The 22,076-nt window shown below is 41.2% G+C and overlaps 1 protein-coding gene across 1 annotated transcript in view; it reads right to left on the bottom strand.

Annotated features, from left to right (window-relative positions):
* The window catches only part of LOC116222760, a 58,259-nt gene extending 47,908 nt beyond the window's left edge, over positions 1–10,351 (bottom strand). The window contains exons 1-4 of the mRNA XM_042703269.1: positions 9,900–10,351; positions 9,620–9,693; positions 6,872–6,900; positions 6,297–6,473 (exon numbers count right to left, since the gene is read on the bottom strand). Coding sequence (XP_042559203.1) covers positions 6,297–6,473; positions 6,872–6,900; positions 9,620–9,693; positions 9,900–10,351 — 732 coding nt within the window. The remainder of the gene's footprint in view (positions 1–6,296; positions 6,474–6,871; positions 6,901–9,619; positions 9,694–9,899) is intronic.
* Positions 10,352–22,076: the final 11,725 nt, after the last annotated feature.

Below are 22,076 nucleotides of genomic sequence, written 5' to 3'. Positions count from 1 at the left end.
TAAGTTTTACAGTTTTTCTCGATTGCTTACAAACATTTAGCGAATCATGGGTCAACTTAATCTAATGCTCACATCTTCTTTGCACAGCAAGAGTCTTCTCTGGCGAATGGGTTAACTATTTCTCATTGCTTTCACACAAATTTCTTTGAGTTTTAACACACTTTTCAAAACAGTTAACACACTTCTCAGAGAAAGACACAAAACCTTATTGAATAACAATGTCAACACATTGCAGACACTTAGTAGCAGCCTACTGAAACTGCTCTCTATATTCTAAATATCGTCAGCACCTGTGTGAACTCTCTGTGCACAACTAATCAAGTAGTTCTCAACCTCCTAAAAGAGGTCAATAGATTGATTTTGATACCAAGCATGGATCGAGGAGGCCGCCACCAAAAATAGTGCAATAGGCTGTAAGTACTGTAAATATACAGTAATCAGAATTCTACTGTATATGTTGTAAATTACTTTAGTGAAACTACAGTACTACATTGTATTGTGGCAACACACTTTACAAAAGTATAGAAATGGTTGTTGCCAAGAGTGCAAATACAATACAGTTTTTCTCGATTGCTTTCACACATTTAGCGAATCATGGGTCAACTTAATCTAATGCTCACATCTTCTTTGCACAGCAAGAGTCTTCTCTGGCGAATGGGTTAACTATTTCTCATTGCTTTCACACAAATTTCTTTGAGTTTTAACACACTTTTCAAAACAGTTAACACACTTCTCAGAGAAAGACACGAAACCTAATTGAATAACCATGTCAACACATTGCAAACACCTAGTAGCAGCCAACTGAAACTGCTCTCTATATTCTAAATATCGTCAGCACCTGTGTGAACTCTCTGTGCACAACTAATCAAGTAGTTCTCAACCTATAAAAGAGGTCAAAAGATTGAAGTTGATACCAAGCATGGATCGAGGAGGCCACCACCAACAACCTCAGCAAGGACAAGGACGAGGACAAGGAAGAGGCCGTGGTAGGGTAGAGGGGCCCCTGTCAGGGGACGTGGCGTTCGTGTAAGATGCTCTAATGAAATTACAGTAGGGCAACAGTCATTGATCACGTAGTCAATCATGACCTCTCCATGAGAGAGGCTGGCCAAAGGGTTCAGCCATACCTGAGCCGTCATACTGTGGCATCAATTGTTTGTACGTTCGGCAATGACAATGACACTTTGCTGGCCTTTGCAGTCAATTTACTGTACTGTGTTTCACTGTATTTGCACTCTTGGCAACAACCATTTCTATACTTTTGTAAAGTGTGTTGCCACAATACAATGTAGTACTATAGTTTCACTAAAGTAATTTACAACATATACGGTAGAAGTCTGATTACTGTATATTTACAGCCTATTGCACTATTTTTACAGAATCAACACACTGGCCCACACTGGTGGCAGGGAGAGAATGTTCACTGCAGAACAGATTTGACCTTTTTACTGTAAATTGAAACCTGTCATTTTGTCTTCTTACAGTATATACATGTAATGTGGAAAAATGACTGCAATAAATATTTTTGTGTCAGAATCTTTGCCATTTTGTACAGAGTAGAACAAATGTAAATCAATGGTGTTGACAGGTCCTTGTTTAGAATATATTTTACATGTATAGTATTTAGCAATACAAAAACAGAACAACAATATCTTTCTGTATACAAATTTTCAGATTTCAAATACTTTCTGACAGTATATTCCCTAAGTAAGAGTGCTCAGTACAAAACCCAAATTGTAGTATGTTGTCAGTGGTAAAATAGTCAATACTGTGAGGGTGTTGCACAAAAGTTGAAGTGATGGTTTCAGAGGTTGATATTGATAGCTGTAGTTTGAGTTTTGTTATCCATTGTTAAATAAATGAGAAAACATACATTTTCAATTGAGCACAAATTGTAGGTTTTGATGGAAATGTTTGGTTTTGATGGGTGTGTGATAAGTTTCGAGAAGGTGGTGTCATTCTGCAAACATCATAAAGTGTTTTGGTCGTTTCAGCTTATGTTAAGGGCTGTGTGTGAGCTGTTTTGAAAATGTAAACAGTGAATGGAAAAATGTGCCAAAGCATTTGAGAAAAACTGTAAAACACAGTACAGTAAATTGACTGTAAAGGCCAGCAAATTGTCAACAATTGATGTGACAGTATGACGGCTCAGGTTTGGCTGAACCCTTTGGCCAGCCTCTCTCATGGAGAGGTCATGATTGACTACGTGATCAATGACTGTGGCCCTAATTTCATTAGAGCATCTTACATGAATGCCACACAAGGGCCCCTCTATTTCTACTTTGGCCTCTTTCTTGTCCTCGTCCTAGTCCTTGCTGAGGTACACACTGGCCCACACTGGTGGCAGGGGGAGACTGTTCACTGCAGAACAGATTTGACCTTTTTACTGTATCTTGAAACCTGTCATTTTGACTTCTTACAGTATCCAATCTAATGTGGAAAAATGACTGCAATAAATATTTTTGTGTCAGAATCTTTGCCATTTTGTACACAGTAGAACAAATGTAAAATCAATGGTGTTGACAGGCCCTTGTTTAGAATATCTTTTACAGTATTTAGCAATACAAAAACAGAACTACAATATTTTATGTATACAAATGATCAGATTTCAAATACTTTCTGACAGTATATTGTCGAGAGTGCTCAGTACAAAACCCAAATTGTAGTATGTTGTCAGTGGTAAAATAGTCAATGCTGTTAGGGTGTTGCACAAAAGTTGAAGTGATGGATTCAGAGGTTGATATTGATAGCTGTAGTTTGAATTTTGTTATCCATTGTTAAATAAATGAGAACATACATTTTCAATTGAGCACTAATTGTAGGTTTTGATGGAAATGTTTGGTTTTGATGGGTGTGTGATACGTTTTGAGAAGGTGGTGTCATTCTGCAAACATCAAATAGTGTTTTGGTTGTTTCATCTTCTGTTAAGGGCTGTGTGTGAGCTGTTTTGAAAAAGTAAACAGTGATTGGAAAAATGTGCCAAAGCAATCGAGAAAAAATGTAACAGGAGCTGTTACCATAATTGCATGATATTCAAAGGAGGCGTACCTGTTTGAGGGCAGCAGTGGAGTGAATTTCCAGTTGTCTGAAATCAGCAGCCCCGTCCCACCTCCACGATCAGATGGCCAGGAAGTATGGGAGAAGGCGTAGTTGTTGGAGAGTGCTGCCGGGGTAGCATTGTTTTCAGGTTTGATCCATGTCTCCGTGAGAGCTAAGAGCCCTAGGGAGAGGTGGTTGGCATAACCTGAGATGAAATCAGCTTTGTTGACTGCAGACTGACAGTTCCACAGGCCAACAGAGAAAGAGGTTACAGCAGATGAGGTTTGTTGAAGTGAGCGGAGGTTACCCAGGTTACCCAGGAATGCATCTACTTAGAACAGCTACTCAGGGGTGTAGACACATACCAATACGCACAAACAAAGGTGTATGAAGACAACCAAGGTGCCATAGCACTAGCCAAAAATCCAGTCAATAGACAACAGTGCAAGCACATTGACATTAAGTATCATTTCATTAGGGAAAATGTGAACAATGGAAAGTTTATTTTGGAATATTGTCCTACTGAGCAAATGATTGCTGATGTCCTGACAAAGCCAGCTACTAAGCTAAAGTTGAAACGATTTGCACAAAACATGTTTGGTACTTACAGTTTTTCTCAATTGCTAACACACATTTTTTGAAAGCATGCCTCGTTTCCTCAAAACTCTAAACACAAATCCCAAAACCACTCACACAAAATGCAAAACCCTTTATACATCCTGCAAAAGGCAACTTTGCTTTCAAAACAGTGTTATGTCACCTCAAAAGGGTACTTTGTTTTCTAATGACAAACACAGCCCATTATATGAGTAGACATTCTAAGCATCGATTGAACACTGATGTGCTCAATGGAAAACACTACTATGAAATGGGAAAACACCAGTATGAAGGCCTTATCAGGAACATTATGTTACTATACGCTTACTCCTGTAGTAAAATATAACTGTATAATGTTTTTACGCAAATATAAAACAACACACAAATATACAGTAACAACTAAAATATTTCTTTATTTTTTCCAAAAGTGCTGTAGCCTATACATCACAGCAAACACAAATGAATGTGTAAATTATTTGCACAGAACAAACAATAGGATATAGGCCAGTACAGTCAACAAAAAAAGAAAGAAAAATGTAAAATAAAAAAGGACAAAAAACTACTGCATCCTGTTCTAGCTCAAGACAATATTGACAATGTGCTATCAGAAATAGACCTACACAGTGTTGTGAATGTTGTTGCATTTTGTGTGAGTGGTTTAGGGATTTGTGTTTAGAGTTTTGAGAAAACGAGGCATGCTTCATGTGTGTAAGCAATCGAGAAAAACTGTAACATTGGATTGGATTGCAATACAGTACAGTAAATGTGTCAGTGCTGATAGGACGCAATCAGTTGTGGAAATGTATATGACTTGCACATAGTCATAGCATAACTGTTTGACTGTCGGAGTTTCTGACAAAAGGCACCCTGTACACCTGCTTTATTCTCAAGGTGTTCCGCCTTAGAACACAGTCCACTGTGGCTAGGCTCACTGTATTGTTGTTTAGGAATTAGTCTTGGTCATCAATGGTTGCACTTTGTATTTGTTTACGTAATTTTACAGATACAGTACAATGGAAAATACAAGAATACTATGCTCCTGATAAGGCATTCAAACTAGTGTTTTCCTGTCATAGTAGTGTTTCTTACCTATTCCCTCTTCTGAATGTCCAGAGAATGGATGCAACTGAGAAGCGGCTTATATTTGGTTGAACCCTCTGGCCAGCCTCCTGCATGGTCAAACCATGGTTGACCACAGGGTTGACCACAGTGGCCCGAATCTCATCAGAGATAATGGCTCTCCTTCTTGCTCTTTCTCTTCATCCTCTTCCTCCTCCTCCTCTTACTCTCACTCCTCTGCCTTTCTGATCACCTCTCACTTCAATGTTGCCATCAATTGTTCTCCAAACCAGGAGCTAACCTGTGGCCATCATATTGCTAAAGCTTTGATTTCAAATTGCACAACAGCCTTGGAAATGGAAGTTTTGCCAATTGAATAGCAGTGTGTTCTGTCTGAACACAAGGAGGTTTTGGCATTGATGAAGTGTGCAAAGTAGAGAGGATGGTGTTTAGTGTTTTGAAGAAAGTGTGGTTAACAATTGAAATTTGTGTCTAAAGCAGATAATTGTGTGTTGTGAGTTGAAGAAAGTGCGGTTAACAATTGAAATCTGTGTCTAAAGCACATAATTGTGCTTATAGTTTAGCAGAATTGGTTTAGGGAGTTGGCACATGAGTTACAGGTTGTGGTCATTGTGCCATAAGTTCCAGTTTTTGAATGTAATCAATCGAGAAAAACTGTAAGAGTGCAAGGAGTATTTTGTTTCTTTAAGATAACGAGGATATCACATTCTGTTACTTTTGTTTTCATGTAACCTAATGAGATAAGAGCGAGTGGGGGTGTTAAACTATCATTATGGATGACGCTCTTATCAATGTATTACGGTAATAGCATTGGCTGTTATATTTGAGGTGTTACGGTTTCTCATACCTGCGTGTATGACATGTATGTCGTTAGTTCAGTTGAATGCTGTACAGAGACGGATGAAGATAGCCGGTGCACATGTTAATGAATAAATACTTATAAAACAGACGCTCCGCTTATACTTTCACGCCAAGTTATGACTGCGCAAAGTCAGATAACTTAACAAAAAATGTAAAACAAAGTTTTAACACTTGATTTTATCTTCTGAAAGTGTATTAAAGAACCACTGAAAGCCACAAAAGCACCGGACTAAATGCCACTACATGTACTTTGTTTTAATCTTACTATTTAAAGATTCAATGGAAACGTTAAGTACAAAGTGGGCCTATACTGGCCACTATTGCCTAGGCCAATAGCCTATTGAGGCAGTATTGTTTCTGCACCTTAGTGTTCTTAAGGGTCAATAAAGAAATGATCATACTGTAAAGCCTATGTCTGTGGACACATTTCGCAACCGCTGAAGTGTCCTCTTTTTCATAAACTCAAATCCGGTCACCGTACGTATAATAAACCGTGATATATACCGTAACCGTGATATAAAATTACAAATACCGTGATAGAAGATTTTGGCCATATCGCCCACCCCTACACTCGTTTATTAACCACGTTGCGACATGGTGTCACAAAACTAAATGCTGGTTCATTACACTCAGGTATAGCATGGTATAGCAGATTATGTGATTTTTGGTACCTAAATGTGGTTAGAATATATTAATGCATATATTTATCTATCTCTTACAGTCAACACAAAACAGAACCCACAGGTGTTCTCTGTGCTGTTTGCCCAAAGAGGGCTTCCAAGTCCTGCTTGACTTGCACTGCCTCCTTCTGTGAGGTCCATGTGAGGCAGCACTACACAGCTCCAGCACTGCAGAGACACATGCTGGTGGAGGCCACTGAAGACCTGGAGCAGCGGCTGTGCCAAAGACACAAGAGAGATCAGGAGCAGAGGCTGTGCCAACGACACAACAGAGATCGGGAGCAGGGGCTGTGCCAACGATACAACAGAGATCGGGAGCAAAGGCTTTGCCAACGACATAACAGAGATCGGGAGCAGAGGCTGTGCCAACGACACAACAGAGATCTGGAGATATATTGCAGGACTGACCAGATTTCAATATGTTTATCATGCTTGATAACCGGACACAATGGACATGACATAATACCCAAATACTCAAATCAGGAAGAATCAATCAGAAATGGAAAATAAGACAGGTAATTTGCATTTTCTAAGTACACTTTATACATCTATTATTTCTGCAATAATTGAAAATGTTACTGGTATTAATTCATTTATCTGGGTTTATGTGTTACCTGGATTGCGATGTCCGGTGTGATGTCCTCTACACAATGTAGAACAGGGTAACATCGATATCATGAGTATAAAAGTATATAAAAGGTTCCTGACCATTGCACTGATCTTCATTCCCAGCTGTTCCTCCTCCTGGGCCCATTGAGTTCACCTCAGTGAAGCCAGACTCCGTGTGCCTGAGCTGGGGACCTCCTGTGGGACTGGCTGGACCCCACAGATTCGTGGTGTTATTGAATCGTGAAGGCAGACCGGAGTACCTCCAAGTGCAAGACCTGAATCTACATGTTCAGGGACTGATTCCAGGAGCGCAACACCGCTTTAATGTGGCCACCCTCAGTGATGATGGCGGACTGAGTTCATGTGTGTCTGCAACAGTCTGCACAGGTTTGGTTCTGGGACTTTATTCATACAGTAGATACTGTATAGAGAGAGCTGTCAGAGTAGGATAAGGAGTTCTTGTAAATAAATGAATATGTGATGTAAAACCCAGCAGTGTCTGATTAAAGTTATTGTGATTTAACACTCCAAAGAACTAATAACCCTACCAGCTGTTTTGGAACATTGTTTTAATCTAAAGACACCTCAGTTAAAAACCTATATTTTGGTTTTTCTATGTCTAGATACGGAATATCTGGCGGGATCTTCGTAGAATGTACAGCATTTCCAACAGACTTCGACATCTGACAGAAGTCAGACCTTTATTTTCGCCGCTCAAACACGCTTGTGTTCAGAGAGGAACTGTTTAAACTTTTCAATGAGTGTCTAATGCTATATACACGCTTGAAAAGGCAAACTTATCTCCGTCATGGTTGGAATTATTTGTGGGGAAAAATAGTAGTCATCTTTAACAAAATGATATGCTTATCCTACATACACTATCTAAACTATTAAAAACTATGCATTTAAATGAGTAGGTTCTTAATTTCTTCGGTATTTTTGTCATATTCAGATTTGCAATGATGATTGCAGGGTAACATGCATGTTGTTGTCCAATGTCAAGTGTCTATTTGATCATGTGACAATACTAACTACTTACTAACCGAGAGTGAGGTCATGCCGGGAAATATCAGACTGAGGCTGTAACGTATCGACTGAACGATCGCTGCTTCTAAATTTCCTTTGGCTTTTTTTTTCCGCAAATTTTTAAGATGATGTCAGAGGAGGGCAATAAGAATACTTAATAGACCGGCAGACCAGCGAGGAGGTCAATACCAGCTGGCATGACTACCCATTAGCCAATCAGAATGCTCGTACTGTCGTTGCCATATAATAAAATACGATATAGCTAGTTTTAAAGGTATACAAATTCGATATACAAATTCGAAGGTCAAGACAAGCAAGTGAATTGAGCACAGCACGCCTGCTGCAAGCGTAGCAATGCGTTCTCAGCATAAAAGTGGCAGTAGGAAAAGGCAAGAGAGAAAAGAACAGGAGGAGAAGGTGGAAAAGCTGCCTAAATTAGATTATTTTGGCTTTTTAACAAACAGTCGCCAGCCCAAGAAGTCCGCCATGGACGACCCCCTGCTAGCAGCAGTGCAGCCCTCAGTGGTGTGTCAGCATTCTATTATTATCTTTCTAACAATTTATACGGTAAGAAATGTTCCCGCTGAGAGATAAGCAAGACTTCGTTCATTGTGTACCCACCCGTCACTTCTGAAATACGTAAGGATGATTAATTAAACACTATTTATATCGATAACAAACGTCTTTGTTTAGTGAGTTTTTTTAGACGCGGGGGCTGAAGAAGGGAACGCTACGATAGTGATTAGCATTCACTAGGGCCCATCATAAAAGCCTGCACCTGGGCCCGTCGTAACTACCTTACGCCACTGGTACCCAGTCACGTGCGGTGATGTTAGTAAGAGGGTAGGCACTGAGTTATGAAAGCCAGATTACCTAATTTATTGTTTAGGCTAATAGGCTACGTCAAAACAGTACGCACAAGCGCGGCACACATGCACGGTTGATATCAAGAAATTTCCAATCAGGATGACATATGACATGACGTATCGTAGTATCTCTCTCTCGCACATGCACGCACGCACACACACCAATGTCCAGCATCAGAATGCAACCATCTTTATCCTTAATTATTGCACAGCGGCCAATTATGTTTGTCAGTCAGCAACAATGAGAACACACACTGCTCAATTGAATATGAAGGCAAATGGCTCGCAGTCGGCATTCATTCAACCACACTTATCAATCCAAAATTAAACCCAAAATAGTTTCTGACTCACCAATCGGTAGATTATTTGTAGATAAAATCCGTCCGCCGCTCTTTCCTCGTGAAGACGTCGATCACAGCTTTGTAAAAGTCCTCCTTACGGGCCTTCAGTTTGCACAGTCTCTGGCTCTCAATTGACAGAATGGCAAGGGCTGAGTGACGTGCTTGCCCAGTCCGGTTCCGACTGTATGTTTTTATCCGTTTCAGGGTGGAAAATGTGCGCTCCACCGAAGCTGTAGTGGCTGTGTAGGACCCATTTCTGTATTTATTTTATACGTTATTTTAATGCTTGCATTTATTTCTATTTTCTGAGAATTTGTGCCCTCTACAGGTCAAAAGGCCAATAAATAGGAGAGTGACCTGTTGGAGGTGCGGCTGACTAGGAGAACACAGCTTCTGATTATTTTGCTGGAGGATAGGCCTCACTGCTCTTTGTGCTCTGAAACCTTGATTTATTTATTTATTTACTAACCACAAGTTGTACCATCCATTTTGTTAATAAACCAACCACTTGGAACTGTACCTGGACCGCTTTTGATTTCATTTATTTTCACACCACAAGCGTCAAAGAACCCCCAGTCAGCGCCACCAATGTGACTTAACAAAGGGACACTCAGGATAAATGGTCACTATAGGCTGGTATTGTCAAGACCAGTTGTAGCAACTTTGTTGCTTCAGGAACGGTTGCTTCCAAGTCGTATTGTTTTAAAAAGTCAAGAAGCTGTGTCGGTGATTTTCCCCTTAGTTCTTGTGAGCCATACAACCCCACAAGATCACTTTTTAGCCTGACGAAGTCAAAGTACCTTGCATACTTTGACAGCTTCTCCAGTTTGCTGTCTTCAAACTGGCGCAACATCTCTTCAAACTTGTTGCAATCTACCAGTCCAATGAAATCGAGATCGGAAAAGTTATCCACAAACCTGGTCTTCATCTGAACATTGACATTGTCCAGAATGCAGTAGTAGATGCGAGCTCGTTCTGTTTTTTTTGACAGCCCATCTTGTGTCTCGTGGTGAACGAGTTCCATCTCATCACATCTTTCCTCAAAGTGTGCATGAAAACGGTCAAAATCCTGTCGCTTGCTGTCCAACACTTTCATTGTGTCTTTGATGCGATTACAGCAGAATCCGATATCCATGGTTTTGGACTGAAGGATGCTAAAGAGAGCATCGGTGTCATTGAAGATCCCTTCAAAAGCCATCAGTAGGAAACAGGTTGACCGTTTTGAAAGCCACAACTCAAACCCAGCAGCCATTGCCAATGTTTCTCCGTCCCAGTTGTCGGGATTGTCGCCGATTACGTTAAACATGACACGTAGATCTGGAAGGTGAAATAAAATCCTTTGGACCAGCCTTGAATTGGAGCTCCACCTGGTTGCTGCTGCTCTGGGGATGCGGCGTTTGACAGTCTCATCCAGGAGATGGGTGCGTTTAGATGATTTGCTAAAAAAAGCAGAAAGTCCCTCAGCTGTCTTGAAAAAGGTTCTGGGATGCATTTCGTGGATTGGGCTAGAACCAAATTCAGCTTGTGTGCATAGCAATGCGTGAATATAGCTTCGGGCACCTTCTCTTTAACCTTTGCCTGCACCCCATTTAGCTCTGATGCCATGACAGAGGCTCCATCATATGTCTGTGCAACCAGTTTATCGCAGCAGTTGTATTTCTCTAATGAGCCCAATACATACTGCGAAATAGCTGCTGCTCTCCGGTCGTTGCTAACATCATCAAAGCCAAGAAAGGCTTCTTTTACTTTACCTCCACATACATAACGTACAACAACAGATATTTGGGCTTTATTTGTCACATCAGTCGACTCGTCCACCTCCACAGCAACAAAGGGGGCCGCATTTATGTCACTCCTAATGTCAGCGAGGAGCACGTCTGCCACTGAGTCGATCAGATAATTTTGTATTCTGTTAGATGTTCCAGAAAATACAGTAGATGTACGTAGATGTCTACCCAACCTCTCGTCTTTCTCAGCTAGCACATCGAGCAACTCAATGTAATTGCCCCTATTGCTAGAGCTAGCGCTCTCATCATTGCCACGAAAAGCAAGCTCTTGCTTTGCAAGGAAGCAGGTCGCATTTATCAGATCCTTCAATACCTCTCGGTTTTCCTTAACCTTTTCGTTGTGGGAGGTTATGTTCAGTCTCCTTTGCTCGTCAAGTGCAAGGTCAATCCGTGATTTACCGAAGGTTTTCAGCATAATTTGACACTGGATGTGAGCTGATGACTTTTCATGCTTGGTTAAAGCTGTGGGCAGGTTGTTCAAATCGCAGTATCCCGCTGAAGTCCAAACTGTCTGACTCGTTGAAAAAAGCAGGCAGGGATGGCAGTACAGCCGCTGACTGTTAGCACAGCCACATAGCCAATCTTTTTTGTCATACCAGTCCGTTTGAAACGATCGTACAATTTTTGGTCCCTTTTGCTGCAGTAGTTCAGGCAAGGTTGGCATAGGCCTCCCTCTTGCTAGCAACTCATTTTTTCCATTAAAATCGAGCTTGGAAACATTTCTTAGTTCTACGATATGGGGAGATACTGCTGCCGTCATTTTGACTTTGAATTTCGCGGGGATTACGCTTAGCTGGTGTAATGACGTCAGCTGCGCAAATGTCCAGTGATATCTCGATTTTAATTGGTCCATGTTTGATACGTAACGTAGATGATTACTGGCATAACATATTTACGTGCAAAGGCACAGCAGAGTTGTGCTTTTCGACGTACATGTTAAAGAATACATGATCGAAGTGCGCATGCGCAACATGAGTTTTTCGTTGTCGTCCGCAATGAATGGACAGTAAAAGCACTGCTTATTCTACTATTTTGTTGTATTTGATTATGCGTAACTGCTACATTTGTCATCGTAACGTCTAAACAATTGGAATAACACACATATTGCATATATAAATCACAAGAATAATCAGTAAAAATACAAATACAAGTTTATTAAATACAATTATTTAATAAACATTTTTACGTTTGAATTTTGGCAGGGTAGGCAGTGCCTACCTTGCCTACCCTGACTGCACGTCACTGCTGGTACCACGGTACTAAAAGGAGTCCAAAGCAAGCCCATCTCTGAAACCATCTGAACGGCATTTAAAAAAAGTTATAGGATTGTTATTATTAGGATTGTTTCCCACTTCTTTCCTTGTATTTATTCCATACAAAATTAGGCACTCTAAGGTTAAATTAAATTGTCCCTGGTTGAGTAAATGTTTGTAAATGGTGAAAGTTTAAATAATAGTGCTCAATTGAAGACCTTTGGGTTACTGACAGTGGAATTGTTGAATGTTATTTCACTTCCACTCTAAGTCATTATACATTCAATATCATCATGTAAACCATATGTAGATGGTTTAAATGTATTTCCTGTAGCTGAACCGGTAAGGTAATACCCAGAGACATTATAAGAGGAGATGAATCACTTCAAGTGGAATTTATACTCGCTTTTTACGTAGAAAACGTAAGCACCTAAGATACATAAGCGCAGTTGCAAGCCCCTTTGCGCATTAACATAAGTGCGTCCGCCAAAATTTGTGACTATCCAACAAAAGCTTTGCCGGCCCCACGCAACCCGCAAAGACTGTGATTGGTCTGCTAACTGCATCCTTTCAGGAGTCTCACATTTCCGGGTTTCATAGCATAGTATCGCCATTTTTAAAGGCCAAGGCAAGACTAGAATGTTTTTGAATCATGAATAGCCTGCAGACCGTCTCACAAGCCTCTTCTTGTTGATTATGAACAAACATAACAGAAGAGGTCCGAAGATATGAGCATCTTTACAAACCCTCTTTAAACACTTATAAGGACGCTCAAATGACCGCAAATTCATGGCGAGAATACTATCCCATTCTCACAGGAGAAATCACCTGAACAGCAATCTGAGCATATTTGTCAAACGCGATAAAAGATAGGCTACTGGTCTGATTTATTCCTATTCCATACTGAATATTCTGTTTAGATCAAATGTTTGTTTTGACATACCGTGATATTTCAGATGATAGTTAGGTGATAGGCTATACTGTGTTGACATTTAAAAAACGTTGACTGCGATTGTTTGGAGAGAACGCGCTAATTCACCGAACAAATACTTTCATATTCATTTTCCACCACTTGTCATCCATTCATATTGATGTAAATCAATAAATTGCACCCGTGAGGCAAGCGATAGAATGGAGCCTGGTCTGCTCATATACAAAAGTTAACATTAACGTGAAGTGGAGTTAACTTGCGGCCAACACCATTGTATTACAAGCACTGACAACATTCACTCATGATGAGAAGGTACACCTGGCGATTCTCTCGCCTTCTATCTTTCATCTTTGAATAATGTAACTTATAAACACGTCGTTTTAAAGAGCTGTGGCCGTCATTAAAATATGTATCAATAAACGAACTTCTGCATCATGTGATCTGTCTTTTTTCGCCACTGGTACTGAATTACCAACCTTTGTATTTCGTGTAACACATGTATTCATAACATCAAGCCTTTCGCCCACTACACTTTCATGCTCCGCTAAGTTATTTTCCTAAAGTCCGACGACAGTTATGAGGTAGGCTATGCCACTGTGTTGACATTAAAAAAAAAAAGTTTACTGCGTCTGTTTGGAGAGAACGAGCTAATTCACAGAACAAATACTTTCATATTCATTTTTCGCCACTTGTTAGTCATGTCATCCATTCATATTGATGTGAATCAATCAATACTAATACAACTTTAACTGTGATGTGTTTTTGTTTCATTTAACAACAGGCTAATTAATTAAATACAATACTTAATACACTAACAATACAATATTTATTAGTTTGAGTGTTGTTGTTTAGTGCAATGGGGGTGTATGATCGTTATTGTCTATAAAGGAAGGCATTTCAACAGAAAAATCTCCCGTTCATCGTGTCCATTCGCGCCCCAGGTAAAAATAAATAAACTAACGACTTCCACACACAAAGACGTCATGGGGTAGGCAAAAAAAAACGTTACTCCACCTACTGTTCTGGCGTTGAATCGCTTTGCAACACGCACAACCCTTGGGGAACCTAAAGGAACTATAAACCAAAACGAGTCCCTCGATGCAACTGCGCGGCCGCGGCCATCATTTTTCATCTATTCTTGTTTTAAATGATCCAAATGTAAAGCACTTTGAGCTGCATTCTGTGTATGAAAGGTGCAATACAAATATCGATTATTATTATTATTATTATTATTATATTCAGGGTTATCTTGAGTTATTGTGAGTTATGCTTCCCAGAAACATGTGGTCTTACATGCATCACTAATCCCACGGGGACACAGGTTCAAATCCAACCCGCGGTCATTTCCCGATCCCACTCCCACCTCTTCTCTCCATCTGTTCATATCACATCATCAAAGCAAAGTCGTTTATTGTTGTCACAACACACAACAACACACACCTGCAATGGGGGAGACACAGGACACACACACATGCCGAAGAGGTCGCCGGTGAAATTTGTCCTCTGCCATCCAAACCCATCTGTCCTTCCTCAAGGGCAGCCAGGAGCAGTGGGCAGCCTTTATGGCGCAGGGACCAAACCAAGTGCTCATGTCCAGCACAGTCAGGAGAGCAATCTGTTCTTCAGATGTTTTTATGTTGGGGTTCTTTGTGAACACGGAGAACATGCAAACTCCACACAGTAAGGCCCAGGAGCACCGAAGGCCCTGGGGAGAAACCTGCCCCCGGTACCAACAGCACCCCATGCAGGAATCTGTGAAAGAAATATGCTATATAATTATTATCATGATGTGTTTGTAGTTTGATATTGGTCTCAGAGGTTCCTTTGTTCTGATGAGAGGAATTCTATCTGTGAGAACAGAGATGTTAAACTCAGACCTGTCATTTGATGTTTAGGGTAGGACTGAATTAGGAGACCATGTGTTTATGTGAACTCATTCTGGACTGTTGTGTTAAAGTCTGGGTTTGGGGGTCTTAGGTAAGCACTGACAAGGCTATCGACCAAGGCTATCGACCATTGACAGTTCTCTCTACAGTCAGAGCTCGCGCAAGAAGGTAGAACGTAAGGGAAATACCCTTTCCAAACCTTGTAAGGGCGTAATAACTAGTTTGTGAAAGACCCAGATACACACAGATATCCGACAAGGCAAAATCCCGGACGTTTTTGGAATCCCTGCTGGACGCATTTTTTAGGTCTCGAAAGAGGACCTGTCCGGGTAAGAGAGCACGTCTGGTCACCCTATTTTAGTAGATGCCAAAAGTCATCGACCGTCTCAGACTAGCATGCAAATCAGTGTCTCACACGCCAAGGATTTCACACGTTAGTCTAAGTCAATCACACGCAAGGTAAGCCTTAGAAGTTTGCAACCTTGGAAACCTAACTTCGCTAGCTTGTAATGAATTACACGTTCCAATGTAAATGATGAATATGTAGCGTTTTGGTGTTGTCAATAATATTGTATTCGATCACACAATGTATAGGCTGAAAACGCGAACGGTATTTCATCTAAACTAAATGTTGTCATTCATTTGGTTGTGTTAGCATTCATCTCCGATATCACAATGAATAAAACTATGCAGTCATATTTATGTAAAATCTTTGAATATTCTTACCTTATCGGTTGACATAATTTGTTGGTTTCTGACTTCGTCTGGTCATCAATACAAGTGTATGCGAGGCTGCATCTATCGTAACTGGGTATTTACGACACTGAAGTAAACGTTAAATACCTCCAAACCTTAAGGGGGAGCTCCAAGGGAAAAACTCCTTAATGCTGCTTTAAGAATGGAAACGCTTAGATAGGTTAGGATTTTGTTCACTGCTGCTGGTGGGGGAGTTTTGTGACTGATATCTGTTGTATTTGGATATTGGATTATATTCATAGTGTCTCTGTGACTGAAGCCTTACAGCAAATGAAGGTTGTTATGTGATGCTTTATTACAAGACAAAGTGGTTAATGTTCCGTGGTGAAACCTGGTTGTTTGGTTTGCGTCTGGTACATGGTGGTAAATGATGTTGAAAAGTCTGTTCTCTATTGTAGCAATTTGTATACTTTTTGTATTTTTATGATGTGTATTTCTACATGTTTCTAAGTTCTCATGTCTAGTCTTGTATGTACTTCTGTCTCACTGTGAACTGTTGTTTGGAACCATCAAGATGATGATGCTTTAGTTTAATGATGTTTAGACTAGTATTGTTTTCATGATAAACAGGAGGGAAATGTGAAAGAAATATGCTATATAATTATTATCATGATGTGTTTGTAGTTTGATATTAGTCTCAGAGGTTCCTTTGTTCTGATGAGAGGAATTCTATCTGTGAGAACAGAGATGTTAAACTCAGACCTGTCATTTGATGTTTAGGGTAGGACTGAATTAGGAGACCATGTATTTATGTGAACTCATTCTGGACTGTTAAAGTCTGGGTTTGGGGGTCTTAGGTAAACATTCTTATCTCTTGGAACCAGAGTACGGGATGGTACAAGGGGGGAGTGTTTTCCTGCATGTTCTGTGATATTGTCTCTGCATAAAGTCTGTTACATGGTACCAGGGAAGTTAGTGATGGTTTGAACAGCGTTCTGAAACCACTGCGCTCCTATTGTGTGAGTGTATGTTGATGAGCGGTCGAGAGCCATTCACTCCTCTTTGCCAGAGTAAAAGTCAATTATTTATTATATTCTTGGTTGTGTGACCCTTAATTCTGAGGTTAATTACAGTCCTAAAAAGGGTGAAATAAATCCCTAACAGAATCGAACCCAAGACCTTGCTGTGAGGCAGCAGTGCAAGCACCTGAGCCACCGTGGATGCGTGTGGAACTACGGTGACTGAACAAAGGGACAAACACACATTCTCTCTGGTGTGCAACCGACGGCGGGTCACTGAGTCTGTGTGTTCTGTGTACCAGTGATTCACCTCTGGAGTTACCTTTTGGTCTTGCCTGGGAGTTTATGGACATTCTTGGTTTTAATTTTCCTTGTTAGCTGCTTGAACTATTTTTTGACTTGTTTTGTGTTTGGGATTCTCTGTAATTATCTGCCCGTTCTTTTTCCATGAGATACCTTCTGTTTTTGTCTGGATCTTCTGAGCTTTTGGATATAGTCTTGATTATTTAAGGACATTTTTTTCAGACTAATATCTGCACTTGGGTCCTCCATTGTTCAGTGTCATACAGAGTGTATTAGCATTCCAGCAGCCCAGGTTCATCCCTGACTCCATCCTGACAATAACACAATGATAGTCTCGCCCTAAGATCAGGAGATGGGAATTGAGGTGTGGTAACTTACAGATAAGCTTTTGTATAAAATCGGCATCAGGGTGTATAGGTCGTCCAACGTCCTTGACCTGTGGTGTCCTCCACACCAAGGTCACTTGGAAAACCCTCATTGGGAGGGAACACTTCTGCTTGATCCATGATGACCACGTAGACATTGAACAGTGAAACAACATGTCTGTAACGCCAACGACTGACAAGTTCACAAAGCCACAATCATTTATTGATAACTGATTTTTACAGTTGACCATAAAAACTATATATATATATATATATATAACAAATACAATAGATAATGTTGCACATTACCACGTATAAACATCATCGTCAAAACATGACAAAGTCCAGATTGTGGGGAGTTTAAAAGCAACTTGAAGATCTCCTTGTGTCTCTGCATGTCTACATCTCTTCCCCAACTCCTCCCCATCTCCTCTTCATCTCCTCCTCATCTCCTTGTCTCTGCATGTCTACAACTCCTCCCCAACTCCTCCCCATCTCCTCTTCATCTCCTCCTCATCTCCTTGTCTCTGCATGTCTACAACTCCTCCCCAACTCCTCCCCATCTCCTCCTCATCTCCTCCTCATCTCCTCCCATCTCCTTGTGTGTCTGCATGTCTTCATCTCCTTGTGTCTCTGTGTAAAACTCTGCATGTCTACATCTCCTTGTCTCTCTGTGAGAGGGTGTCCTCAGTCATGGGGTATGGGGTGAGGTCTATGGAGAGCACACGACTGGAGATGGTGTCCCCAGACTTGGGTGGCAGAGGAAGAACAAACGTCAAGGGTGTTTGCGTGTGGGTACAGTAGCCGTCTATGAGTTTGTCTCATGAGCATATGTACAGTATGTGTATTGCAATGAGTGTATATTTCTGAGTGTCTGCATGTATGTCCTTGTGTGTGTGTGTGTGTGTGTGTGTGTGTGGGTGTGTGTGTGTGTCTTACCTCAGAGTACACACCCAGCAGTACGTCTGCTCTGGAGTAGAACTCCTCCTTGAGCGAGATGACGATCACCTGGAAGTTCTCCCTGCACTGCTCCCTTATGAACCCTGTCACCTACACACCACCAGGGGGCGATGCAACACAGTCAACACACTTAATATTTACATTTACATTTAGTCATTTAGCAGACGCTTTTGTCCAAAGCGACGTACAAGGGAGAGAACAGTCAAGCTAAGAGCAATAAAAAAGCATGGTGTAACAATAAATACTACTTTACATGAGAATTAGAAAAACAACAACCTAGAAAAGAGGAAAAAGAAGTGCAGGAATGTAACTGCTGAAGTGCAAGTTAAGTGCTAGTCAGGTGCCAGTTAGGAGGGGAGGTGCTCTCTGAAGAGTTGGGTCTTCAAAAGCTTCTTGAAGGTAGAGAGGGACGCCCCTGCTCTGGTAGTACTAGGCAGTTCGTTCCACCAACGTGGAACTACAAATGAAAATAGTCTGGATTGCCGTGCTTGCACGGACGGCAGTGCCAAACGACGCTCACTAGACGAGCGCAGCGTCCTGGGTGTAACATTTGCCCTTACAAGAGCATTTAGGTAGGTGGGAGCAGAACCAGTAAGCACTCTGTAGGCAAGCATAAGTGACTTGAACTTAATGCGAGCAGCTACTGGCAGCCAGTGGAGCTCGATGAGGAGCGGGGTGACGTGTGCCCTTTTCGGTTGGTTGAACACCAGACGCGCCGCCGCGTTCTGGATCATCTGTAGTAGTTTCACCACGCAAGCCGGCAGGCCCGTTAGGAGGGCGTTGCAGTAGTCAAGGCGGGAGCTCACCAAGGTTTGCACCAGCAGCTGGGTGGCATACTGGGTTAGGTACGGCCTGATTTTGCGGATGTTGTATAGCGCAAAGCGGCACGACCTGGAGACAGAGGCGATGTGGGCCGTGAAGGTCAGTTGGTCATCAATAATGACCCCGAGGTTTCTTGCTGTCTCACATAGCCTGACGTACAGTGCAACACAGTTCAGACAGTCATATCCCACTCTCTTACATGGACAACCACGGTGAAATTTATACTAGATGTGATTTGGAGTGACTACAACATAACATGGACACGGTTTCAAGTCGGCAGACTCAGAATGTTAAAATATTTATCTGGAGTCAACCTTAGAGGTCAGGGATAAATATGAACTAACTGCTGATGGCAACATGTTGATTGGAACATGAATGGCATCTAAAATCTCTAAACTTTCAATTAAAATAAAACTGTATTATATAGCGCCAAAACGATCAAATTGTCCCAGGGCGCTTCACGGAGCCCAGTGCCTGAACCCCCCCAAAAGCCTCTAGAAGGGATAGTGAAGATCTTTGGGAACGGAGAAGAGGTGGGTCTTGGGAGGGAAAGCCCACAGACATACAGACATGGCCTTATTAGATTGATTCTCCAAGTACACTTGTAGTCCACAGCATCAACTCCTGACTATGGACTCAAGTGTGAATGAATGAAAAATACCAACTAATGAATGAATGAATGAATGAATGAATGAATGAATGAATGAATAGATGGATGGATGAATGGGCCGGGCCTTGCCTTGCCGATGTTGGAGCGGTGTCCACCTCGTCCAGCATGAAGAAAGGAGCGGGACGGAAACTGGCAGAGATCAGAGATGGTGAAGAGTCAGGCCTTAGTCATACACCTCACCGTTGACCTCAGACAGCCCAATGTGCAGGCCTTAGTCATACACCTCACCTTTGACCTCAGACAGCCCAATGTGCAGGCCTTGAAATTGAGACTATACTGACTGATAAGTTCTCCCTGACTTCTCAGATAGACTTCCTGAACAAGTAAACCATGAGAAGAGGTCTACACCTATGCAGTATGGAGCCGTGTTTTACACTACAAGCGTAGAACTGGCACCTCAATCAATTACACTGTGCTCTCAGCCAGTCCTGTGCCTTGCATGTAAGCATTTCAGTACCTGTCATACATGTAGAACTGGCATAGACCATTCTGAGTGAATACGTCAGACAGCCTACATAGAGTGGTATTTTAGTGTTGTAAAGATAAGGCAGGCTTTTCTTTGGCATTTTTCCCGTTTATTGAAGACACGCAGCAAATGTATATCCAGGAACTGCTGACGAATGGGCAGGATGGCTGGGATCTTGTACACAAACACAACACACCCTCACGTACTCATGGATGCGCAAAGTATAACATTGCCCTTAGTGGGTAAACACTACAGCATATACCTGCGTATCAAGTAGACTACAGCAGTACTTTTCACGTCCATTTATAAGCTTCTTATGAGAGGCTTCTTGGCCACTAAACTTTAGTGAAAACTCTGGACACTATACATTAGGAACCTAGTGGAAAATCTGGACACATATACATTAGGGACATATACATTAGAGACTTAGTGAGAACTCTGGACACATATACATTCCAGACTTAGTGAGAACTCTGGACACATATACATTAGAGACTTAGTGAGAACTCTGGACACCTATACGCTTCCGTCGCAGACAATAGAACACTCTTTGGCACCCACTCTGCCCGATACCACAAACCCGAGTGAGCAGGTGCTGCTTACCTTCGGTTCGGTGTGAAAACCTGCTCCCTACAAGTTAACTATATAGGTTTACTGCTATTTCCGACTTCAAACAAAGTCCTTGATGATCGAGTTGCTACTTCAGGCATTACTGTGCTTTTGAAAAATGATTAATTGTAATGTAAAACTGCATATAACAGTGCCTCCTAATGATTAGACACAACCAAGACACATTTGTCATATATGTTATATATTTTTCAAATATAATACAAAAAACAAGTTCACTGGTTTAATTATGTATGTAATAAAAAAATTGTTCAACAGTCACTAGTAGATATATAAATATACTGTACATATTTACGATAAAATATTTTGGAAAATCATTTCTATAATTATAATTATAATTTTGCTATTCTTTATTCCAGTGTCAGTTAAATAGAACTACAAGATTCAACACAGTTAAACTAAGCCTTTTTTTTACTGAAGTTAATTCAGGTTATGTGCTCTGGTGATCGGTTGGTCTGTCAAGTTGCAAGCCGCACTCGGCCAGAGTAGTTGACCGAGTAATAGTTGACAGATGCAGAGTCTTTTCCTAAGACTGTTTATTGCTGTGCTATTCTGATAACTGATAGGACTTTGATCCCGCGTACAAGATAACGGAATCCGGAAATCTAAGAAGTTCGTCACATGAAATCGCAAGACATGGTTGAGAGGTAAGAGTACAATTGGTGTGAAAAAAGGAAAGAAAACAACAGAGAAGTAAGAGTTTTTGCGGTGTGTTTTACATTAGGTTGGTTAATTAAATCTGACTGTGTCAGAGCAGGATGGAAACGACCCCAAAAAGCCTATAGGATAATTCACCTACCGCGATATGCTTTTCAAATCTACAGGTAGGATTAACCTTTTTTTCAGCGAACGACAGGCCTCCTCGCAAGCTTTACCTGGTCCTCAACGAACACGCATTTACCATTGCAGTCGTGTCGGGTAATCAAATGTGGACTAAATGAATATTATATTGAGTACAAAAAAATCTCTCTCATTATAGACACTGGACACGTGTAAAACTGTCTGTTTTTACTTGGCCGTTATGGCGACCATATTGGCAGTGAGAGAGAGAGCAGCTACGGTAAATGGTGTTGAATGTCCAGGCCCGGCCCGAGTTTGGTGTAGCCTACTGCTTGTTTATGAATCGGACCGCTTCCGTCGCAGACAATAGAACACTCTTTGGCCCGCATTCAGCCCGATACCACAAACCCGA

Source organism: Clupea harengus, chromosome 2, assembly GCF_900700415.2.
Source record: "Clupea harengus chromosome 2, Ch_v2.0.2, whole genome shotgun sequence".
Lineage (NCBI taxonomy): Eukaryota > Metazoa > Chordata > Actinopteri > Clupeiformes > Clupeidae > Clupea > Clupea harengus.
Note: the sequence above shows the minus strand (reverse complement) of the source record. Positions and strands in the feature narration are given on the sequence as shown.